The sequence below is a fragment of the Lactuca virosa genome, chromosome 4, assembly GCF_052849685.1.
Source record: "Lactuca virosa cultivar CGN04683 chromosome 4, Lactuca_virosa_CGN04683_v6, whole genome shotgun sequence".
NCBI classification, from domain to species: Eukaryota; Viridiplantae; Streptophyta; class Magnoliopsida; order Asterales; family Asteraceae; genus Lactuca; species Lactuca virosa.
Window position 1 is genome coordinate 128,143,731 of NC_136429.1, and position 20,825 is coordinate 128,164,555.

A 20,825-nucleotide genomic window follows, 5' to 3' on the forward strand; every position below is an offset into this window, starting at 1 on the left:
TGTCATGGTAGCGGGTCCTCCTCATGTCCTCATCTCCCACATACTGGGGCACCAATAACGCCCTCTCCCGGAACTTGGCGGTGATCTCCGCCACTGTCTCAGTCGTCTGTCTCATATCCAGGAACTCCCTGGCCAACTGCTGAAGCTCCACCGCAGGTGCGAACTCAGCCCTGAACCGGGTCACAAAATCTGGCCATGTCATAGCCTCAACAGCCGAGGCTCCCAGAGAGTCACCAACCGACTCCCACCAATCTATGGCCCTGTCTCTCAAACACCCTGCTGCATATCTCACCTTCGACCCCTCGGGGCAGAAGCTAATCAACTGTGCAGACTCAATGTCTGCAATCCATCGCCTGGCCGCAATGGGGTCCTTCGCCCCATGGAAATCCGGTGCACCACTGCCCCTGAAGTCCTTAAAGGACAGTGTGCGTGATCCTGACTGGCTGTTCGCCATGTCGCTCCTGAACGCCCTGAGGCGATCCTCCATCAGCTCGATGATCCCCTCCTTGATCGACCCAAAGATGATCGGGGTCGCATCAAGGATGCCTCTAGTGATCTCGGACGCGATGAACTCGCGTAGCCTCTCATCCACTGGTTCGGAACCTGACCCCGAACCCGATCCCTCTCCTGAGCTGCCAACTGATGGCCTCTGACGTAGTACCACCATTCTGCAATACATAATGACAACCGTCAGTGATACCGATACATCTAGAGGGATCACATCCATCACAAGTTCCCTGGTCTTGCCTCAGCCTTCCTCGATTCAAGTACGGATCCTCTGCTTCCGGTAGTACGGGCCCATACTACCTTCCACATCTATCCGTACTTTCCTCAAGAACTGTCTTGACTCCACCAAGTCCCTTCTACTGGCACTAAAAGCTGCTATTCTCTTCCTAGGCTTGCCCTAGGGTAATCACCAATCCAAACTCAGTCCTCAGCTACTGAAGGTATTCTCATGATGCCAATTAGCCGCTACCTGAACACCATTACATGCGACGAGGCTCGGATAATCCTTCGGGTAAGGGACCCGTCCCTACAACGGTTAGACTCAAACGAGAGCTGCTGTAACATACACGTTTTGAAATCGTGTTATGTAATTTGAAAAGTTAATAATATTATGAAATATTATGTGAAATTGAGTGTTGAGTTCTAACAGATAGTTTTTACTAGAAATGAAGTAAAACTATGTTTAGAATCACTCACAAATTATTGGAAGTCTTATGAGATTCCAATTAAAAGTCAAATAGTGAAATTTAGCGAAAATATAAAATTTGAAATAAGTAAAATTTTATTATTGAAAGTTTTAGATAATCTCGTTAGAAACACGTAGGCGAAAACCTCGTCGAAATCCGAGTTATAACGAAGAAGTTATGACCAATCGAAGATCCGCGATAAAACCGGCACGGTGCCGAATGACGTAAAAAGTGAGTTTTTGATAAACTACTTTTTAGCCTTAGTGATCTAAATGAAAGTCGTAATATTCGTTAAACCGAGAAGTTCGATAAAAAGAACGCCAAAATCTGACTTCGTATGACGAAGTTATGATTTTTACAAGTTTCAGCTTAGCAGTAGACAGCTAAAAACTTGAATTCTAGATCGATTGATTTTTAGCCGACACAACCTAAACAAGAATCGAAGGTCTCGTCATTAGCAGTACAACGGTAAAAAGTCTGACGAAAACGGACGTCGGATGAAGAAGTTATGAATTTTTAACGGATTTACCAGTCCCGGTCTGTTAAAAATAATAATATAAAAATAAGTCAAAATTTTCCGACGAAGTCTAAACGGAAGTTGTAGAGCATAATTTTCTCTACGCGTGCATATAAAGAACGTCAAAAACGGAGCCCGTATGCAAAAGTTACGGATTTTAGAAGGTCGGGGCACAATTTTCGAGAAATCTCGCAAGGATATGGCTGATTTCGGTGAGTCATCGCGCCACGTGTCCGAGCCGAAGACCCAGCTGCTGACGCGTCACCTTATGATTCGTCCGAGCAACGGCTCAATCCTCGTGTCCGATCCATGACTCATCCTCGCATGAACAGTACCCGCGTGTCGCTTCCGGATTGGACCAACTTCGCGACCAGTAGCCTTCCGACGCGCCTCGCACACCCGTCCGAAGCGAGGCCTCGCAGCCTGCCACCTGCTTCGCTCTGCTGCTGCCGCATGTCGCTGCTGCTGACTCCTCCCTTCTGATCGGCCGACGCTCGCCCTATAAATACAAGGCATGCGAGCCTTGCCGAAGAAAATGGAGAAATTGCCAATTTTTCACCCTTTCTCAATATTTTTGGTATTTTGGCTTTCCCCGAAGCCCCGAGATTAATTCCAAAGCCCGAAACGCGCCCCGAGATTCCCGAGAAGCCCGAAAAATTTATCTTTTCGGTTTCGAAGCTCTACCTTCGCAGAGCCCGGTTTTCAAGAAAACTCCCGGTTTTCAACGACGAAAGTCATATTTAGAGCCGAAGTGCTGCCCAAATTATTATTTTGACCCCTGGTTAATTCACGGTGAGTTTAATATGTAGAAACAATTGTATGTTATGTGTTATATGTGCTATGTGTTTTTCCATGTTATCCTCTCGAGTTGTTGTATCCGCTATTTTTATAGCAAGGCTGTACCTCTGACTTGAAGTGTATGACATAGGCATCACTTGGGTATTGGTATGAACTGTTGACCATGAAGTGTATGACATAGGCATCACTTTGGCTTCGGTAGAATAATATTCCTGAGTATTTTCCCGTGTTATTTTTATTTATGCTATTTATGATAGCAAAGCTATACCTTTGACCATGTGATCAGTTTAAGAACTCAGATTCACAGTGGTACTGGTATGTAGCCTCTGGCCATGTAGAGCATGTCCCCTAGTAAGTGAATGACTCTATTCTATGGCATTGGCAGAAGGTTAGACAGGGCGTGAAAACCTGAAATCTACCTTAATGTTAATCAGAAATTGTTTGTCTTCAGTGCCATTTGGGCCGAAGCGTTATTGATGTTTATCACGTATGGAAATTGTTATGTCTCAATGATTGTATATCTTTGAATCAAATCAATAATTGTTAGGGAAAACTTATCACATTATGCCTTTGTTGTTCCTTGCTCCTATTTGCTTCTGCCATATTGGTATATATATGGCATAACATTATATTGTATCTATTATTGAACTCACTAAGCGTTATCGCTTACCCCTCCCAATGTTTTAACATAATGCAGGCAATAAGCACCCAGTATAGTTGGAAGACTTAGAATAGTTGTAATATTATTTTTTTGTATTTTGGTTTAGGTTTGTATAGATTTACAATATCCTGGGTAGTCATGTAAAATCTTAAAACATAGTCGGTTTGTATCCAATCTTTTGTAATGACTTTATCAATGTAAAAATATTATTTTATGAATATGCATGTAGCATGTTATGGAGTAACTATATTGTCAAGTATGAAAGTTTGGGTCTTTCAGAAATATGAAAGTATAGAAAGGGGTTCTTTCAATCATGGTATCAGAGCAGTGGTTTAAGTGAACTAAATCCCATGGATTGGTATTTAGACTTAAACTATTGGAAGTTCAATATATGAACTGGAATCATTGTAAATATATGGATACAAACCATAGGAAACACTTAAGTGGGGTATTGGGTAGTGATAAACCCTAGTATTCTAAGACATTAACTTACTTCAAAAATTTTAGAGAATTAGTATATATGAACCAGGAATTTTGAGAATTTCTAGATTTAAACATGAATTGTTAAGTGAAGATGATACAATACGTATCTGATATATTTTAGGTTGAATACCTAATGGGGTAAGCACTAGAATATTAAGAGGAGATATGCCTTATATTCTAATATGTGCTAAAGGATAGTTTCATACCTATATTGCTATTATTTGAGAAAGTTTAAGGTCTGTTGCCGACCTTGGTTTAGAAAATTTTATGTTTAGAATTCTAAGAATTTTCGTAATAGAATTTACATGAAATTTTTCGAAGTAATAAAGATACTTATGATAATTGATATTGATAAGTTTATTGATAAACGATCGAAGGATATCGTGAAATAATAAATATGGAATGTTATTGTAAATAGTGTATTAATACCTATAAAGTGGTATTATGCATTTAAAATATGTAAGATAATATAATAACATCTTTGGAAGAAAGATGTGCGTTTGAAATACATTTGGATGAGATAAATGTTTTGGCATAACCGATGAAGTTGTTCAACCGTTGTCCAGATTAAAGCAGTGATAGTTTATAGAGTCGGAAGAACCGAGGGTGGTGATAAATACTTCAACAGTATTGAAATTAATGTAGTAGAAGATTTAGAAGAACTAAATGAAGATCAAGGAAAAGGCTAATGAAGTTTTTAGACTTATTAGGCCAAGACTTTGTGATGAAGTATGTAGTTCGAGTAGTAACCCTATACAGGATGCTCAGACTTAGTATTTAATAATACTGAGTGATGATTGACTTCTATCACATCCTTATGGAAGTTCCATTGTGTGTTAAGCCGACTTTAACATACAAGATTGGGATAGTGAAATAGGTTATTCGGTTGTGAAAAGGCTGAGTGGCTTACTTGTTAGAGTAAGGTAGAGTACTTAGTTGAAGAAGTTATACACTCATATTATTGTATGAGAAGAAATGTTGTAGTTAAGAATGACAGAGAACCAAGTTGAAGCTAGTAGAGCTTGCTGAGATGCAGCTATAATGCAGACTTCTTAGGATAGACTCCTATGAAGTAGACTTAAAAGATACAACCATGAGAAGAAAACTTACTCAGATACAGGAATGACGATGTCATGAAAGGATAATGAAACCAACAAATATGTATGATGATTTGCATGAGTTAGAAGATGATGTAAGTAGTTGGAAACTATTTGTCATTACACTGCTAGAGGAAATTTTGGGTGTAGTATGTCTTGCAGAGTAGACACTACCCGAGAAAGAATTTATATGAAGAAATGGAAGTAAAATTTCTATCGACCTATGGAAAAATATTAGAATATTCTAGATCGAGTATATGCATGAGAAGAATCCTAGAAGGCGAGTATAGGTAATCCAATATATGTTTGATAGAAACGCGAAAACCCTAGTTGAGTCTAGGAGAAATTGTTGTATGTACTTGTTTGAACGCACTTAGGTGTGAAAATTTGCTTTGTGAAAACTTTTGAATGGTGACTTGGGAACTACGAGACAATACTTGGGACGAGTATGAGTAGGTGTGAATAGTAGTAGAGGCCTATACTACTGGAAGCACAGGACTCACGCTTGGATCAGGCAAAGTCACAAGGTTACCAAGAAGCTAGTAAATGATTCCGTTTTATTCATGTGTGTCGTTACCTTCGTTTCGGTAATGACTAAGAAGATAATTATCGTTCAAATCTTAATGTCATAAAGAATCGAGTCCGATTAGTATAAATCCGCGAAAGGAGTTGATTGGTTCAGAGAACCATGTCTTATATAGTGACAACACTTCAGTAGGAATACTGAAGAAGTAAATGGTCGAGGTAGTCGATATAAATATAACTGATGCGACATCGACCTCCGGCGTGCCTTCTGGTCTTCTGCTGCGGCGGAGATCTGACATCACAGTGCAAACCCGTTAAAGCCGTCCCAGGGACTGTGCCCCGGGATCGGACTCCGACGGTCAAGTTAGATCAGCTAGAAGATCTGAGATGGTCCTCCATAGCTGGAGAGAACCATCTTGGTGCTGGTGGTGGTGTATGGTGGCGGGTGGCGGCTGAGCCACCCTGCCGGAGTATAGTGGCGGCTGAGCCAAGGGGAAGATCTAGTGGCGGCTGAGCCACTTTGGAGAGAGTCCCCCTCCATGGTGGAGGTATTGTTCATTATATAGGGGACAATTAGGTCAGGCCTTGGGCCAGCCCAATTCAGGCCCAGCTAGCAAGGAGCTGGGCGAGGCCGCCCGGAGGCGCCGGGCGAGGCTGGCGGGCGCGCACCAGGAAAGGTTGGCAAGGGAGCGCCAAGCCAGGGGGCACCAGGCTAGGCCGGCAAGAGAGTCCCCAGCAGGGCTGGCAAGGGAGAGCCAGGTCGGGCAGGCGAGAGAGTCCCCAACAAGGCTGGCAAGGGAGCGCCAGGCGAGGCTGGCGCGCCGGAGCTGTCTAGGCCATGCTAGTGGACCATATATCATCAAGTCCCCCCCAGTCTGATGTTATTGGTACGCGGCCAATGACATCGAACTGGACTAAGTCGTATAAACCAACAGGAGAGTCCCCAGCGAGGTTGGCAAGGGAGTCCCCGACAAGGTTGGCAGGAGCGCGCCAGGCCAGGATGGCGCGCTAGAGCAGTGTGGGCCATGCTAATGGACCATATATCATCAAGTCCCCCCAGTCTGGTGTTATTGGTACGCGGCCAATGACATCGGACTGGAACTAGTCATATAAAATGTGCGTCGTCAAGTCCCCCTAGTCTGATGCGATTGGGTTGCTGACAATCGGATCGGACTAGATAAAGCACCAAAGCATTAAATAATATAGAGAATGACCGAACCTCGCCCACGAGAGCCGTGGGGTTATGCGATGAGCCAAACGTTGCTTATGCGGCTTGAGCTGACTTGATGCTCCTTCATTGAGAGGAGTGCAAGCTAATCGGTGTGATGCAACGTAACTGTTGTTGCGATCATGCGGACCGAGGTTGCTAAAGAGTGTTACGCGACACTGATGTCGGTGGAATGTCGGACCGGGGTAGCTAAGAAGCGTAAGCTTGCCATTCAGTCCCTGAGACTGTTATCCGACGTGATTGTTGTGGTAGCCATGCGAGATGGGATGTCACCAGTAACCATCTACATAGTCTGCATTAATAACCATCTTGAGGATCTTTCTTGCTCGGGCTACACCTAGCTGGATTGCGGCGTACCAACCCTACTCCCCCCCCTTTCTTAGAGGAGGCGAGGAATAGATTCCGAGAGCTGAGCGACTAGGTTGCTAGCGAGGGTCACGCAGTGAGACTATTGCCAATAGACAGACAATAGAATTGTTGAGGGATAGGCAGTGAGGCTATAGGTTGGGGTTGCATAGCAAGACCGTTTCTGAGAGCCAGGAAACAGAGGTGCTGTGGGGTACGCGGTGAGGCTACAGGTAAGGTTACGCAGCAAGACCGTTTCCGAGAGCCAGGAAACAGAGATGCTGTGGGGTCGTAGGTAGCAGGGCCGCTGTCGGGATGACCTTCTTGCTGGAGAGTATCCTCGCTATAGCAGGTTGTAATGTGGATAACACTTCATCGATCGTCCGAGCACAAGAGAACCATGATGACTGTGAGAGAGGAAGCACCAAGATCATGGTGTGGAAGAAGCTTGTGATGCGCGACTTAGGAGAATAGCTTGGGCTTAGCATCCGATGATCATGGAGGTGTTACGCGGGAGAGCATCGCGCGGAATGGATCGGGCTTGGCTGCTAGCGATCGTAGATAGATCACGTGAGAGAGAATCGCGTGGAATGGTCGGGGCATGTTGCTATACTGGAGTCGGGCTGAGAAGCCAGACGACTCGAGGCAAAGGTACTGAACCTCGCATGCAGAGCTTGCCGCTATAATGGAGCCGGGCTGAGAAGCCAGGCGACTCGAGGCGAGGGTACTGAACCTCGCATGCGGAGCTTGTCGCTATAGTGGAGCCGGGCTGAGAAGCCAGGCGACTCGAGGCGAGGGTACTGAACCTCGCATGCGGAGCGTGCTGCTATAATGGAGACGGGCTGAGAAGCCAGGCGACTCGAGGCGAGGATACTGAACCTCGCATGCGGAGCTTGCCGCTATAATGGAGCCGGGCTGAGAAGCCAGGCGACTCGAGGCGAGGGTACTGAACCTCGCATGCGGAGCGTGCCGCTATAATGGAGTCGGGCTGGGAAGTTAAACGACTCGAGGCGAGGGTACTGAACCTCGCATGCGGAGCTTGCCGCTGTAATGGAGTCGGGCTGGGAAGCCAGGCGACTCGAGGCGAGGGTACTGAACCTCGCATGCGGAGCTTGCCGCTGTAATGGAGTCGGGCTGGGAAACCAGGAGACTCAAGGCGAGGGTACTGAACCTCGCATGCGGAGCTTGCCTCCGTAATGGAGTCGGGCTGGGAAGCCAGACAACTCAAGGCGAGGGTACTGAACCTCGCATGATTGGGCGTAGCACCCTACAATCTATGTGTCTAGCTCGTGTGACCAGTCTGAGTTAAAGCGGAATGGTACCTGGTGCTTTGCTGCATCTCTAGTCATACTAATAATTGATGCCTCGGTGCCTTGACTGTTTGCGGAGAGAGCTACGTGGCGGTGCTACTTAGAGCTTGATAGTGTAGCTGCTATTAGGAGGTGCGTAGTGAAACTGCTGTCAGGAACTGGTCAGCAGGGCCGCTGAGGCCCGGGGAGCGAGCTGCTAGCGATAGGTGGGCAGCGCGACCACCGAAAGCTGGGCAATGAGACTACCGAGGGTTGAACCACGAGCCTGTCGTTCTAGAATATTAATGTCACCCTTTCTCAATATTTTTGGTATTTTGGCTTTCCCCGAAGCCCCGGGATTAATTCCAAAGCCCGAAACGCGCACCGAGATTCCCGAGAAGCCCGAAAAATTTATCTTTTCGTTTTCGAAGCTCTACCTTCGCAGAGCCCGGTTTTCAAGAAAACTCCCGGTCTTCAACGACGAAAGTCATATTTAGAGCCGAAGTGCTGCCCAAATTATTATTTTGACCCCCGGTTAATTCACGGTGAGTTTAATATGTAGAAACAATTGTATGTTATGTGTTATATGTGCTATGTGCTTTTCCATGTTATCCTCTCGAGTTGTTGTATCCGCTATTTTTATAGCAAGGCTGTACCTCTGACTTGAAGTGTATGACATAGGCATCACTTGGGTATTGGTATGAACCGTTGACCATGAAGTGTACGACATAGGCATCACTTTGGCTTCGGTAGAATAATATTCCTGAGTATTTTCCCGTGTTATTTTTATTTCTGCTATTTATGATAACAAAGCTATACCTTTGACCATGTGATCAGTTTAAGAACTCAGATTCACAGTGGTACTGGTATGTAGCCTCTGGCCATGTAGAGCATGTCCCCCAGTAAGTGAATGACTTTATTCTATGGCATTGGCAGAAGGTTAGACAGGGCGTGAAAACCTGAAATCTACCTTAATGTTAATCAGAAATTGTTTGTCTTCAGTGCCATTTGGGCCGAAGCGTTATTGATGTTTATCAAGTATGGAAATTGTTATGTCTCAATGATTGTATATCTTTGAATCAAATCAATAATTGTTAGGGAAAACTTATCACATTATGCCTTTGTTGTTCCTTGCTCCTATTTGCTTCTGCCATATTGGTATATATATGGCATAACGTTATATTGTATCTATTATTGAACTCACTAAGCGTTATCGCTTACCCCTCCCAATGTTTTAACATAATGCAGGCAATAAGCACCCAGTATAGTTGGAAGACTTAGAATAGTTGTAATATTATTTTTTTTGTATTTTGGTTTAGGTTTGTATAGATTTACAATATCCTAGGTAGTCATGTAAAATCTTAAAACATAGTCGGTTTGTATCCAATCTTTTGTAATGACTTTATCAATGTAAAAATATTATTTTATGAATATGCATGTAACATGTTATGGAGTAACTATATTGTCAAGTATGAAAGTTTGGGTCTTTCAGAAATATGAAAGTATAGAAAGGGGTTCTTTCAGCTGCGCAATAGGGCCAATTCCGGCACTCTGAGATTATTCAACCCTGATCACATGTGACTTAACGTATTCACCTAATGGCTAACTCCCATCACTCAGAGTCCCACAAAGCACAAAGCAAGTAGCATTTCGACGAAGGGAAACCTAACCACATAATCCAATTATATTGCTCTATCCTCTACTCAGGAATCTATACTAGCATGCCATTCATAAGGCTCATACACATATAACAGGCACATAAGGCATCCTCCTAGATCCTTAGTCCTAATCTAGCATGTTGTTCTACTGAACTGATAATCATAACATAAACTTGTATGGGTACTTTGGGGAAAAACTTACTTGAGCTCGGCCGGTCGCGCACATCACACACCTTGTTCTTTCTCAACACTCTTAACTTAGCTTTTAGAAAACCATTTTCTTTGTAAAGACCTTTTAATTCCTCGGTTTGAGTCCAGACACCCCCGAGGGTGTGTCTGAATCCCTCAAACCAAGGCTCTGATACCAACTTGTAACATCCCAAATTTCGAGTCCAAAAATTTCATTTTTAATTAATTGAGTATAAAATATTCATGAGAAAACTACGTGAAAATATATCGTTTCGTAAATCAACATAACATGTCTGGAAACCCAAATCATAAAGTAGCAACATGTCAGAGTACAATCCCAGAATATCTCAAGTGCGGAAAATCAATGCGTGTGTGTATGATGTGCTGCTACCGCGCCAGCTCCTTCCCCTTTGATGAAGAGGTACCTGAAACCAAAACTGTAAACTGTAAGCACGAAGCTTAGTGAGTTCCCCCATCGTACCGCATACCATACAATCACATAACATACATATACTGTCAGGCATATCTGGGTGCCCGACCTACCCCTTCGGTCCTCTCGACCGGATACTGCCTAGCATATCTGGGTGCTGGCCTCCCCTTCGGTCCTCTCGACAGGATACTGCCTAGCATATCTGGGTGCTGGCCTCCCCTTCGGTCCTCTCGACCGGATACTGGGGACTATTTCACCCCTCTACTACTACCACATAACATATAACACATAATCATATTCTATCTAGCATGACTGGGTATGACAACCCCCTTTGGCCTTATCGACCGGATACTTGGGGACTATCACCCATACTGCTACTAGCATATAACATCATATCATACTAGCACATAAAACATCAGGTAGTAGCAAACTTAGATGAATATCACAAAGACAATCATCTAACATACAACTCCTACTAGTGGGTCGGCATTGTGGCCGTAGACCCACCGCTACTGGAAGGTAACTCACCTTGAACGAAGCTGCTGATAATCTGCGTGGGGAAAATCTCTTTCTGCTGCTGCTCCGGAAATCCTCCGGCTATAATCCCCACAAAAACACTTAGTCAGAGTATGATATCTATTCTTAGGGTAAAATGACCATTTTACCCCTGACCAAGTCCAAGACAAAGTCAAAGTCAACTTCCAGTTGACCTGACTCGCCGAGTTGGGCCGCCAACTCGTCGAGTCCCTATCCTTTCATATGTCCTTCTTCACGCCTCTACTCGTCGAGTTTGGCAACGACTCGACGAGTTCTCCTTCTAGAACAACCCCGGATGAAGCTTCATCCGACTCGCCGAGTTGTATGAACAACTCGTCGAGTTCATCTCCTTCCTATATAAACAAGTCCTGTCCTCGACTCGCCGAGTTGTATGAACAACTCGTTGAGTTCATCCTCAAGAGTTGGGAGATTGCCTTGGACTCGCCGAGTCTGTTCATGTACTCGCCGAGTCCTATGAACTCCAGGACTATGGCTTATCCCAATACGTTGGGTCACTCCTCTGGACCCTCTAAAACCTTTCCTGCACTCTACTGGTTCTCCTTGACCCATAACAGAAAAGGAGTCTAACCTCGGACTCGCCGAGTCCCAATAACGACTCGCCGAGTCGATACAGTCCAAGTCTTATTTCTTCGATTTCTGGTGTACAACTCTTGTCCAAATGATAGATCTAGGTCCCTAAACTCGATCTAGCACGTAAAGTTACAAACTTTACGTGCATGCATGGGACTTTGAGCCTAAAAGGCTCTAAAAGAGACTCTTGGGTTGCATGGGGGCTTCCATGGGTGCAAAAGCAACCCCTTTCTGCCTTGTGATTCCTCCATGGACCTAGATCCGAAGCCTCAACCCCCAACCATGCTTGCAATCATGGTTGGTTACCAAGAATGGCTTATAAAAGCCCTAAATCTCCCCAAAAAGGGATCTAGCAAAAGAACAAGCAAGGTATCGACTTTATACCTTCTGTGAACTGCAAACGGTGCACAAACTTGAACTCCCTTGGTCTCCTCTTGATTCCTCTAGGCTTTTCTTTCTCCTTTGAGTTCAAAATCACCAAAAAGCACCACAAATGCCTTAGCTCTTTATACAAACGGCTAGGGTTTGCTATGGGGGTTTTCTGGAAGCAATAGGGACGAAGGGTGGCTGAATGAGATGTTTAAATAGGGTGCAAACCCTTAGATTAGGGTTTTGTCCAGTCAGAGTCTACTCGTCGAGTCTGGAAGCCGACTCGACGAGTCTGTCATTTAAATCCCGGATCAAATCCGTTTCTACTCGACGAGTTGGTTCTTCAACTCGCCGAGTCCCAAGCCAAAAATGCAAAATACTTAAATAAAATACATACTAGGAACCAGGTGCTACAATACCATTGATCATGGTCTTCAATTATATCCATCTCCGACCTCGGCGCACATAGCCTATTATAATGCAGACTAGGGGATGTCTCCTGACATGACGGTCCATATCGAGATACTGCATTTTCCTTTTCCTCGGCGACAACCTTGTATCATTATCCTCCAAACATCAGCTATTAATTGAGTTAGGTGCCTTGAAAGGGGTTGTGTGCATGCTCAAAATGAGATGGATTTTTTCCTACACATTCTCCTATGTGTTAGCTACAACTTAGGCTCCGGAATCAATTTCATTGGATTAATAATGACTGAGTTATAGTGGCTTGAAAGGGATTGTGTACAAGCTGTTTTTTCAACACTTTTACTTTGTGTAAAAAAATTTGTCTTCTTTGAACTATTTTATCTCTCACATACGAGCTTTAAATGAGCTGAATTGTTTTCCTACATATTCTCCACCATGTTAGCTACAACTTAGGCTCGAGAATCACTTTAAATGGATTAATATTGACTAAGTTGCAGTGCCCTAAACATGGGCTGTTATTGTTGTTTTTTTTAACTATTTTAAGTTTATGTAGAAATTTACATCATCTTTGAACTGTCATATCTCTCTCATGTGAGTTGTCATCTTTGAACGGTCATATCTCTCTCTCTCTCTCATATGAGCTCATAACGAGCTGATTTTTTTGTGCATATCCTCCATTGGGTTAATTACAACTTAGGCTCTTGAATCATTTTAATTGAATTAATATTGGCTGAGTTACCGTGCCCTAAACATAGGATATTATTGATGTTTTTTTTTTAACAATTTTAAGTTTATGCAGAAATTTGCATCATCTTTGAATTGTCATATCTCTCTTATACAAGCTCAAAATGAGTTGATTTTTTGAGTGAATCCTCTGTGTTGACAACAATTAAGCTCCAGAACCACCTTAATTGACTTAATTAATATTAGTTAAGTTATACAAAGGGACAGTGTTTCTCGAATGCTTACTTGTGGTTTTTTCCATAACTACATGCTTGTAGTTTTTTCCACATTATGGTTGCAATTGATGTTGGTAATTTTAATGTTATGAACATATTTTAGTGTAGTTATTATTATTAATATTGAGATAGATTGAACTTCATTTACTAACCGAGACAGGAGGTGTGGGGTGCACATTCGGAGAGATAAATGTGAACTCGGGAATATTGGGGTAGAGACCTTGGGTGCAAGGTTCTAAGGAGCTGAGCCCCTGGGAGGGGCTCTAGGTGCAGCACCTCGAAACCTAAACGGATTTTTATATCTGGAAAGGGTCCAACCATGCAAATTTCTGCCAAAACTAGTAGTGATATCATGATGATGTCAAAATTGGTTGTGTCATAATAACCAACTCATTTTGGTGCCAAATGCATGTAACTTCCATCAACCAACTTTCAACCGATTTTTTTTTATCATTTATTTAAGGATGATTGAAGTTCCAAAATTAGGTTGGAACATGTACTCTCGAAAATCATTCTTTTGATTTTATCTATCTCTTCAAGAACACAAAACAGAAAAGTATTTTTCTATGTTTCAAATGTAGAAATGGTCTGACTTGTAAATTGTTATTCTTTGGATTATTCCAAATCTGATTTCATGATACCACCAGGCTATAGGGTCAAAATCAAAGATTTTGGAAAGTGATTGCAATCATGATCCTAGAAATATCCAAGTAAATTGATATTTTTAAAACCCCAAAATCTAACGGTTGACATTCTCTAACTTAAAAATAATCTAGCCTCTTCAGAAACCATAACTAAATTTATTAGCTAAAATATTTACAATGTGTGTAGTGCAAGCAAATCAGAATGGAACCTCTACTATCTTGCTTGGGCTTCAGCTATTTAGTTTACCAATTAGGTGTATTTTCATATGACCGACTCCTGCAGCTCCGCACTTAGCATATGGTGGAGTAGCATATCTACCTTCTGACTGCGTGTCTTTTTGCTAGACAAATTTATCACAAAAAAATGGTAACCAAATGAGAAGTGGGTATTACGTATTTCAGTTATAACCCGACCCAACCATGTTGTTTATGAATACTTACACCAAGTTACGGCGTCCACTTCCTTCAGTTTCCTGAATTAATAAATTATCATATATGCACATATATAATATAGAAGACATTAACTCACCAGCTCATTTATAATACACACACATCAACTGATGCACAAGTATCAAAACTTCACTAACCTTGTCATGTTCTTCTTCCTCAAGTTCTGACTCGGCAAAAAATGCCTCCAATACAAAAGCGACAATCTGCAAACAATCAACAATTCCGGCCATTGAGATTCAAAATTTATTTAAAAAATGTGAGGGCTTTGAATGCCAATCACGAGGACTCACTAAATTGAGGAGGAGTAAAACTGTTATTAGATAGAAGCTGATGAAGTACACATAGGTCCAACCACTTCCGCTCAATGTTGCATAATCCTGAAATAGTTGAATAAATTTTTTTACTTATAAACCAATCATAGCCATTTATCAAAAGTATATTCACATCATGATATTTAATTTTCAAATGAACATGCCATCATACCTGCATCCAAACTTGCCAGCTTCCCATCACAAGCAGATTGAAGAGTGTCACCATACCATTGGGGTAATCATTAAAATTAAATAACAGATAACTCATTAAGTCAAGGGATATTAACTCAGAAACTGAGGTATATAAAGATACTTAATAATACATGATAAAGCATTGTAGCAAATGGTTCATGTAGGATACTCGTTATCAGCAAGATCAGTACTTGGTAAATCTGGGTTACCAGCATTGACTATCCCACCAAAGATCTAGCCACCATAAGGAAACAAGTAAGTGGCAATGATTATTCATATATATTATTAATTATTAATAATAAAAAAAAAAAAAAAAAAAAAAAGAAGGAAGTGGCTTGTTTTCAACATACATTTGAAATCTTAGAAAATGAAGTACCTGGATACCCATTGTACAGTAAATGCACATGACAGAAAAGAGAGTACCCAAGTATGGCATCAAACTTGGTATCAAGGTTAAAAATGTGGTAACAAATGCTCGGTACCTTTGAACATGCATCAACAGCCTAATCAATCTTAACATCCTTGCGATTAGAAGATAACGAACCCTGGAAAATAAAAAAAATGGTGGAAACCTGTTACTTAGGTTATATAGATTCAAAATAACGGGTATTGACTATTTAGAAGAAGTCAACCTCAGCGCAGATTGTATGAAACTAATAACTTGAAATTTATTACAGCCTTACCAGTTCCCATTTGAAATAAATATTAGTTCCTTTGGAGAGGCGAATGTTGCTGTTTCTCCAATAACTACAAAACATCCATGAAAGGAGTCCAGCCTAAATAAACACTCCCCAATATTTACCCTTTTTTTAACCCTAAACAATCTACAATATATCTAGGCTTTTGTTCCATCGTCATTTACTTATTTTGTAATTTGTATGTATGCCCTTTGAAAGAGGAACATTAATCATATATATTGTGAAATGTGAAATGTACCTATGACCCATGTCGCAATGAAATCAAATCGGTTTTGACCATCCTTCCAATAATTTTTGAATCCATATGTATACACTTTCAAACCCATCTCGACTACATATATCCACCCTGCATGGAAAACAAGTCATCAATCTGCTGTTACATGAACTATTTAACCAGAATGGATATTAAAATATCATTGTATAATTCATGAGTTCTTTCTTTACCAAAGACAAACTCCACCTTCTGCCAGAATTTCTGACCAGAGTTGTTTTGTATATCAAGCTGTGAGAGAAAGAGTTTGACTTTAGAGGATCAGTTAGCTAATATCGCCATGTCAGCAAGTACTAGTGTTGAAATAGTAAATTCTTGTGAAATATAAGGATTTATGGCCATACCGTTGTTTCAATTATAACAGCAACCACATTCAAGAGGAGAACAAAAGAAAACACATATCCTGAATTTGGACTTTTTACAAAGCTTTTCAGTGTTTCAGATAAAGAAGAATTATAAAAAGGGAACTTTTTTAGCCAAGGTTCCTGCAAAATGAAGACACGTGTAAAAAAAGCTGAGTTAAAAGTAACATTTTTTATTCCATGTGAAACTGAAAAACACTTCATATGAATAGCAACTTACTGTATCCTCCTTTTGAAATTTTGAAGCAACTGCATCGCAAAGATCATTGAATTCTGATTCATTAATCTACATTTAAAAGATCAGAACACATCAAACAACCAACTCACAAGAGGCTATAGACAAAAAAAAATTACCTTAAAATCATGGCCATCATCCAATGAATCAAATACAAACTCAAAGTCTTCTCTTGATATTTTTGGAAGTGTCCTGAATAAAAGGTGTTTATTAGTGCCCTGAATAGGAATGAGAAAAGACAAGTGACAAAACCACAATATATTTATTTATTTACAATTGCAATCACCTGTATTTATTAAGTTCTTCTAACAATTGGATACATTGATCCCTATCAACAAAGCCAAAGACCTGTTCATTTGAAAAGAAACTTCATGACAAGTGTAAGATGCTTTGGAATGAAATTTCAACAACATGAATGATTCATACTCACCTTTTCATCAATGAGACGAAAGGCTGTTCCTAACATTCGTGTCTTCATTTGATCCTTCTCACCAACTTGTTTAACTAACTGCAGTTAAGAGGAAATGAAAGCTTCTAACATACATACAAGCTGATATAGTGAGAGTAAAAGGGAAAGAGGAAAACTTCAGTTTCACTAGGACCCATGTAACAACAAATCATGAACTTGCAACAGTTGTTTTTTAGGTTCCAGTGAATTTGGCTACATGAAGTATAATTAACAGATGTTGGTATCATTAGAGAAATGGAGAGGATTCAAGAAAGGTATACCTCACTTTTGAAGCAATCATATACAACAGCAAGAATCAAGTTTGTGACAAAGTAAACACCCAAAAGCACATAAAGAATGAAAAAAATGGAAGACCATCTTGATGATCTGAAAAGAAGAGGGAAAAACAAACACATTACTGAAATACCATAAACACATACTGCAGTGAAATGTGATAATTATTATTGTCTTTCAAATGTGTCATTTGGGTAAAGTTCCTAAAAAAGCATGAATCATGAAATGTTATATCAAGTAACTCACTTGTAGGCAGGAATCCAAACATCTGGATTGTTTGATGTGGTAAATAGAACAAACATTTGATACAATGTAGCAGAGTAAGACACAAAGATTGTAGTCCCCTGTTGGGTGTCTTCAAAGATGACATAAGCTAACCAACTTGAGAACAAAAGAAATAGAAGCCACAAAGCCTGCATTCAAGAAAATAATTTATCCACATTTATGAATAATTATGGAATAAATGTGAGCATGAAGAAAAGTAGAGAAGCAGTCATGAATTCACAATAAGGTTATAGAATACAAACCAAGACATTGAGATATGTTGTAAACATTCCAGCCATGAGAGTGAGGCTGTTCCTTAAGTCTCTGCATCAAGATAACAAAAAAAAAAAGAAATTAGCCTCACAAATACATTACTTTCTAAATTAGGATGAGTTTGCATGGCTGATGTAAGGGACTAAACATTGAAGATGCATCAGCAATCTATCATATTGGAGAGTTTTGTATGTAGTCATGCAATACCTGAAGTTCAAGATAAAGAAAACTACCCTAATATAAGGTGAAATCCACAATGGAAGAGAATAGATGGCTACTGGAGAGATATAGAGGATATCAACTGTTAAATCAGCAGCCAGAATTAACAGTAAAAAGACCTGAAAACATAGCATAAGACTTTAGTGTTAGGTAATTAGGTTGGTTTTAAAAAGAAAAAGAATTTTGTAGCATAGACAGTAACATCTAAACAAAAATTAAACTATGTAAAAGAATGTACACTACATGAGTTTTTTCCATTCTTTTTTTTTCCTACCATTCTTTCTGCTTCTTTTTTATGCTTTATTATATCTGTTTTTCGTCCCTTTAAAACTGTTTCAAGATTTGGTAGATGCCAAAATTTTAAAGGAACCTAACCTAGAAAGAGGACATAAATTACATGGATCGAACTAGTCTTGATATAGTAAGCTATCTAGTTTGCTATTGCAAAATGTGATTTTACTCTATAACAAAGTCAATTGAAAATATTCAGATAACAAACTACATATAGCAATTTCATGTGCAAGATTTAGCAACTATGTACCTTCAGCTTGTTAACATGGCTTCTCCAGTAGAGCCGACCCCCTTCATATAAAATAGGAAATAGAGTATGCACCAAAAGAATTACAAGGGTCACACCCTGCATAAGAAAGTAGGTCAATAATCTAGATTACCTACATATACAATCGTATGATTTTCAGGTGTAATGAGTGTGAGAACTGCTTCCTAAGTTGCTATATATATATGGTCAAAAATTATCCTCTTATTCAGTTTGCATGACTCATTTCTCTCATGGAAAAGGGTAATGAAATCATCAGGTCATAACAGATTAGTTTCTACAGAATATACAAGACAATAACCTTATATGCCAGAGATTCTGCATGAGTCAAGTATGGAAGCTCCCCAAGATAATAGTAGTCCCTATGATCACTGCAAGAAATCTCAGAAACACTGCTACACCATAGTGGTTTCTGTACTTTGAAGTAATAAAACTAATTAGAAAAAAAAAAAAACTATAACAGTAAACTCAGATAATCAGTAAGAAGTTTAAAGCAAAGAACACTAACCTCAAAGAAATTCAAAGCTATAAGTGCAAAATGATTAAGGGTCCATAAAATGTCAAAGCGAGTGAATGTGAAATATAACTTTGCTGACGTATCAATGTTGGGTAAGTCAAAGATTTCCACTGGTAGAATAAGTCCATCTTCAGCCTGGAAATAGCACATAGCAGTTCTTAACTTAACAAATGTTAGATATAAATAATCAAGATGTAGCAAGTTTCTGATGCATCAAGCATATTTTTGTATCGAAATCAACTGTTTCTTTGTGTATTACGCATGAGGAGGAAGTCAGATGGAGGATATAGTTTTACTCAAATTTCATTGACAAAAATAAACAGAGGATTACGAGATCAACAATAGCAGCCGCCTTCTGATAAGGAGATCCGTAAGTGATGGCGTCTGAACGGCTTTTATGAACTCTCTGGCCTCCTGCAACACCCCCAAGCAAAGCCGCATCCATCAGATGGAAGAAGATTTGAAACATCGGCAAGCAGCTCTCATACGTGAATGAATATAGATACATGTAGTTTATATGTATATGTAGAGAGAGAATAAGAGAACAATGACATCGGAGAAGACTTACAGATTCTATGGGGTAGTTGTGGAATATTCAAACGATAAAAGTTGTCATGACGTGCTTCAGTAGATTCGTTTATCAGAACACTTAATCTGATACAAATATTTTTTTATTATAAACGTCTATACCAAATTACAAAATGAGAATTCGCCATGCTTTCGTCACTATTCCCTGACACTGACTAGCATGCTCATGCCTCTATCTCTTCCACCTTCGTCTTCTTAAAAACCCTAAAATCAAAACTATATTACAAAACCAAGTTCAAAAAGAATTCCGTAGAAATCAAACGTAAAATTAGAACAAAAACGAAACAAACCGAAGACATTAGATCGATTGCATTAAACTGAAATAGTTAAAAAAAAAAAAACAATTCGAACAGATCCCTACTCTACATGCTGGTGTAAGTCCAAATGGCCAAGAGCAATCGATTGATCAGAAGCTAACAGAACAGATTAACAGTAGCAACTAATAGAGGACAATCTTGGGCAGCGGGGATCGATTATGGGGATGAGTATTGGGCAAAAACGATCAGGTTAGCAGTACAAATCGAACACGGAGGTACTGGTGGTGAATTGATTGTATGATAAAAACACAGACTAGGAAATTTGAGTGTAATGAAAGAAAATCAATCAGGGAAGCAGTGAGCTACCATATGCGCTCCCTCCATTTCGTTGCATCTTGCTCGCCCGTTCTATTTGGAAGCATCTTCGGAGCAAAGGAGGACGCCGGCGGTTGAGCAGAGAGGAACAACGAAACTACTCCAGAATGTCAAATGGTTACTCTTGAGTTTCTGTTTAATTTTTGTTGCGTAATTATGGTAGGGAAATCCTATCAATATATTAGTAACGGTCTAATTAGTTCGCAAATTGGCAAATCGGAAGATATTTACGATTGTTTAACGGTCTAATTAGTTTGCAAATGGATCTCATTTGTATACAACATTTTTACTCGGTAAATAAATTTAAAGTGTTATATTCAACTCTGCATAAACCGTATGGTAAAAAGTTATTGTAAAAAATAGATATAAAATTAAGACAAAGTTACATAAATGGTCCCTGAGGTTTTTTATATTTTTGGTTTTTGTTATTTTTATTTTTTCCTGGGTGTTTGATCTTTATGGTTACATTTTGCTACAAATTTAATAAGCAATTACTATTTTACCTTTCATTTAAGATTTTTTCGTGGTTTTAGTCCCAAAATTAAGAAATTCTCGTGGTTTTGGTCCCTAAAACAC

The 20,825-nt window shown here is 40.2% G+C and overlaps 1 protein-coding gene across 1 annotated transcript; it reads right to left on the minus strand.

Moving 5' to 3' along the window:
• Window positions 1–13,998: 13,998 nt before the first annotated feature.
• Window positions 13,999–19,474, minus strand: LOC145105013 (two pore calcium channel protein 1B-like). Its single transcript, XM_079042157.1, has 23 exons — window positions 19,361–19,474; window positions 19,021–19,164; window positions 18,814–18,924; window positions 18,498–18,593; window positions 17,945–18,075; window positions 17,728–17,788; window positions 17,447–17,613; window positions 17,188–17,293; window positions 16,889–16,966; window positions 16,745–16,806; window positions 16,578–16,650; window positions 16,444–16,509; window positions 16,206–16,346; window positions 16,035–16,092; window positions 15,829–15,936; window positions 15,576–15,639; window positions 15,269–15,437; window positions 15,062–15,126; window positions 14,873–14,963; window positions 14,680–14,766; window positions 14,527–14,592; window positions 14,381–14,412; window positions 13,999–14,280 (listed from the first exon to the last, which is right to left on the minus strand). Exons 1-23 carry the CDS (start codon window positions 19,472–19,474, stop codon window positions 14,202–14,204), a joined length of 2,169 nt encoding a protein of 722 aa, XP_078898283.1. The 3' UTR covers window positions 13,999–14,201.
• Between the last annotated feature and the right edge of the window lie 1,351 nt (window positions 19,475–20,825).

Coding starts and splice junctions, on each gene's coding strand:
- LOC145105013 (XM_079042157.1), bottom strand. CDS start 19,474: ATGGATGCGGCTTTGCTTGGGGGTGTTGCAGGAGGCCAGAGAGTTCAT. Junction 17,614..17,727: donor CAACATATCTCAATGTCTTG/GTTTGTATTCTA, acceptor TCTTGAATGCAG/GCTTTGTGGCTTCTATTTCT. Junction 15,127..15,268: donor ACTGTACAATGGGTATCCAG/GTACTTCATTTT, acceptor TATGGTGGCTAG/ATCTTTGGTGGGATAGTCAA.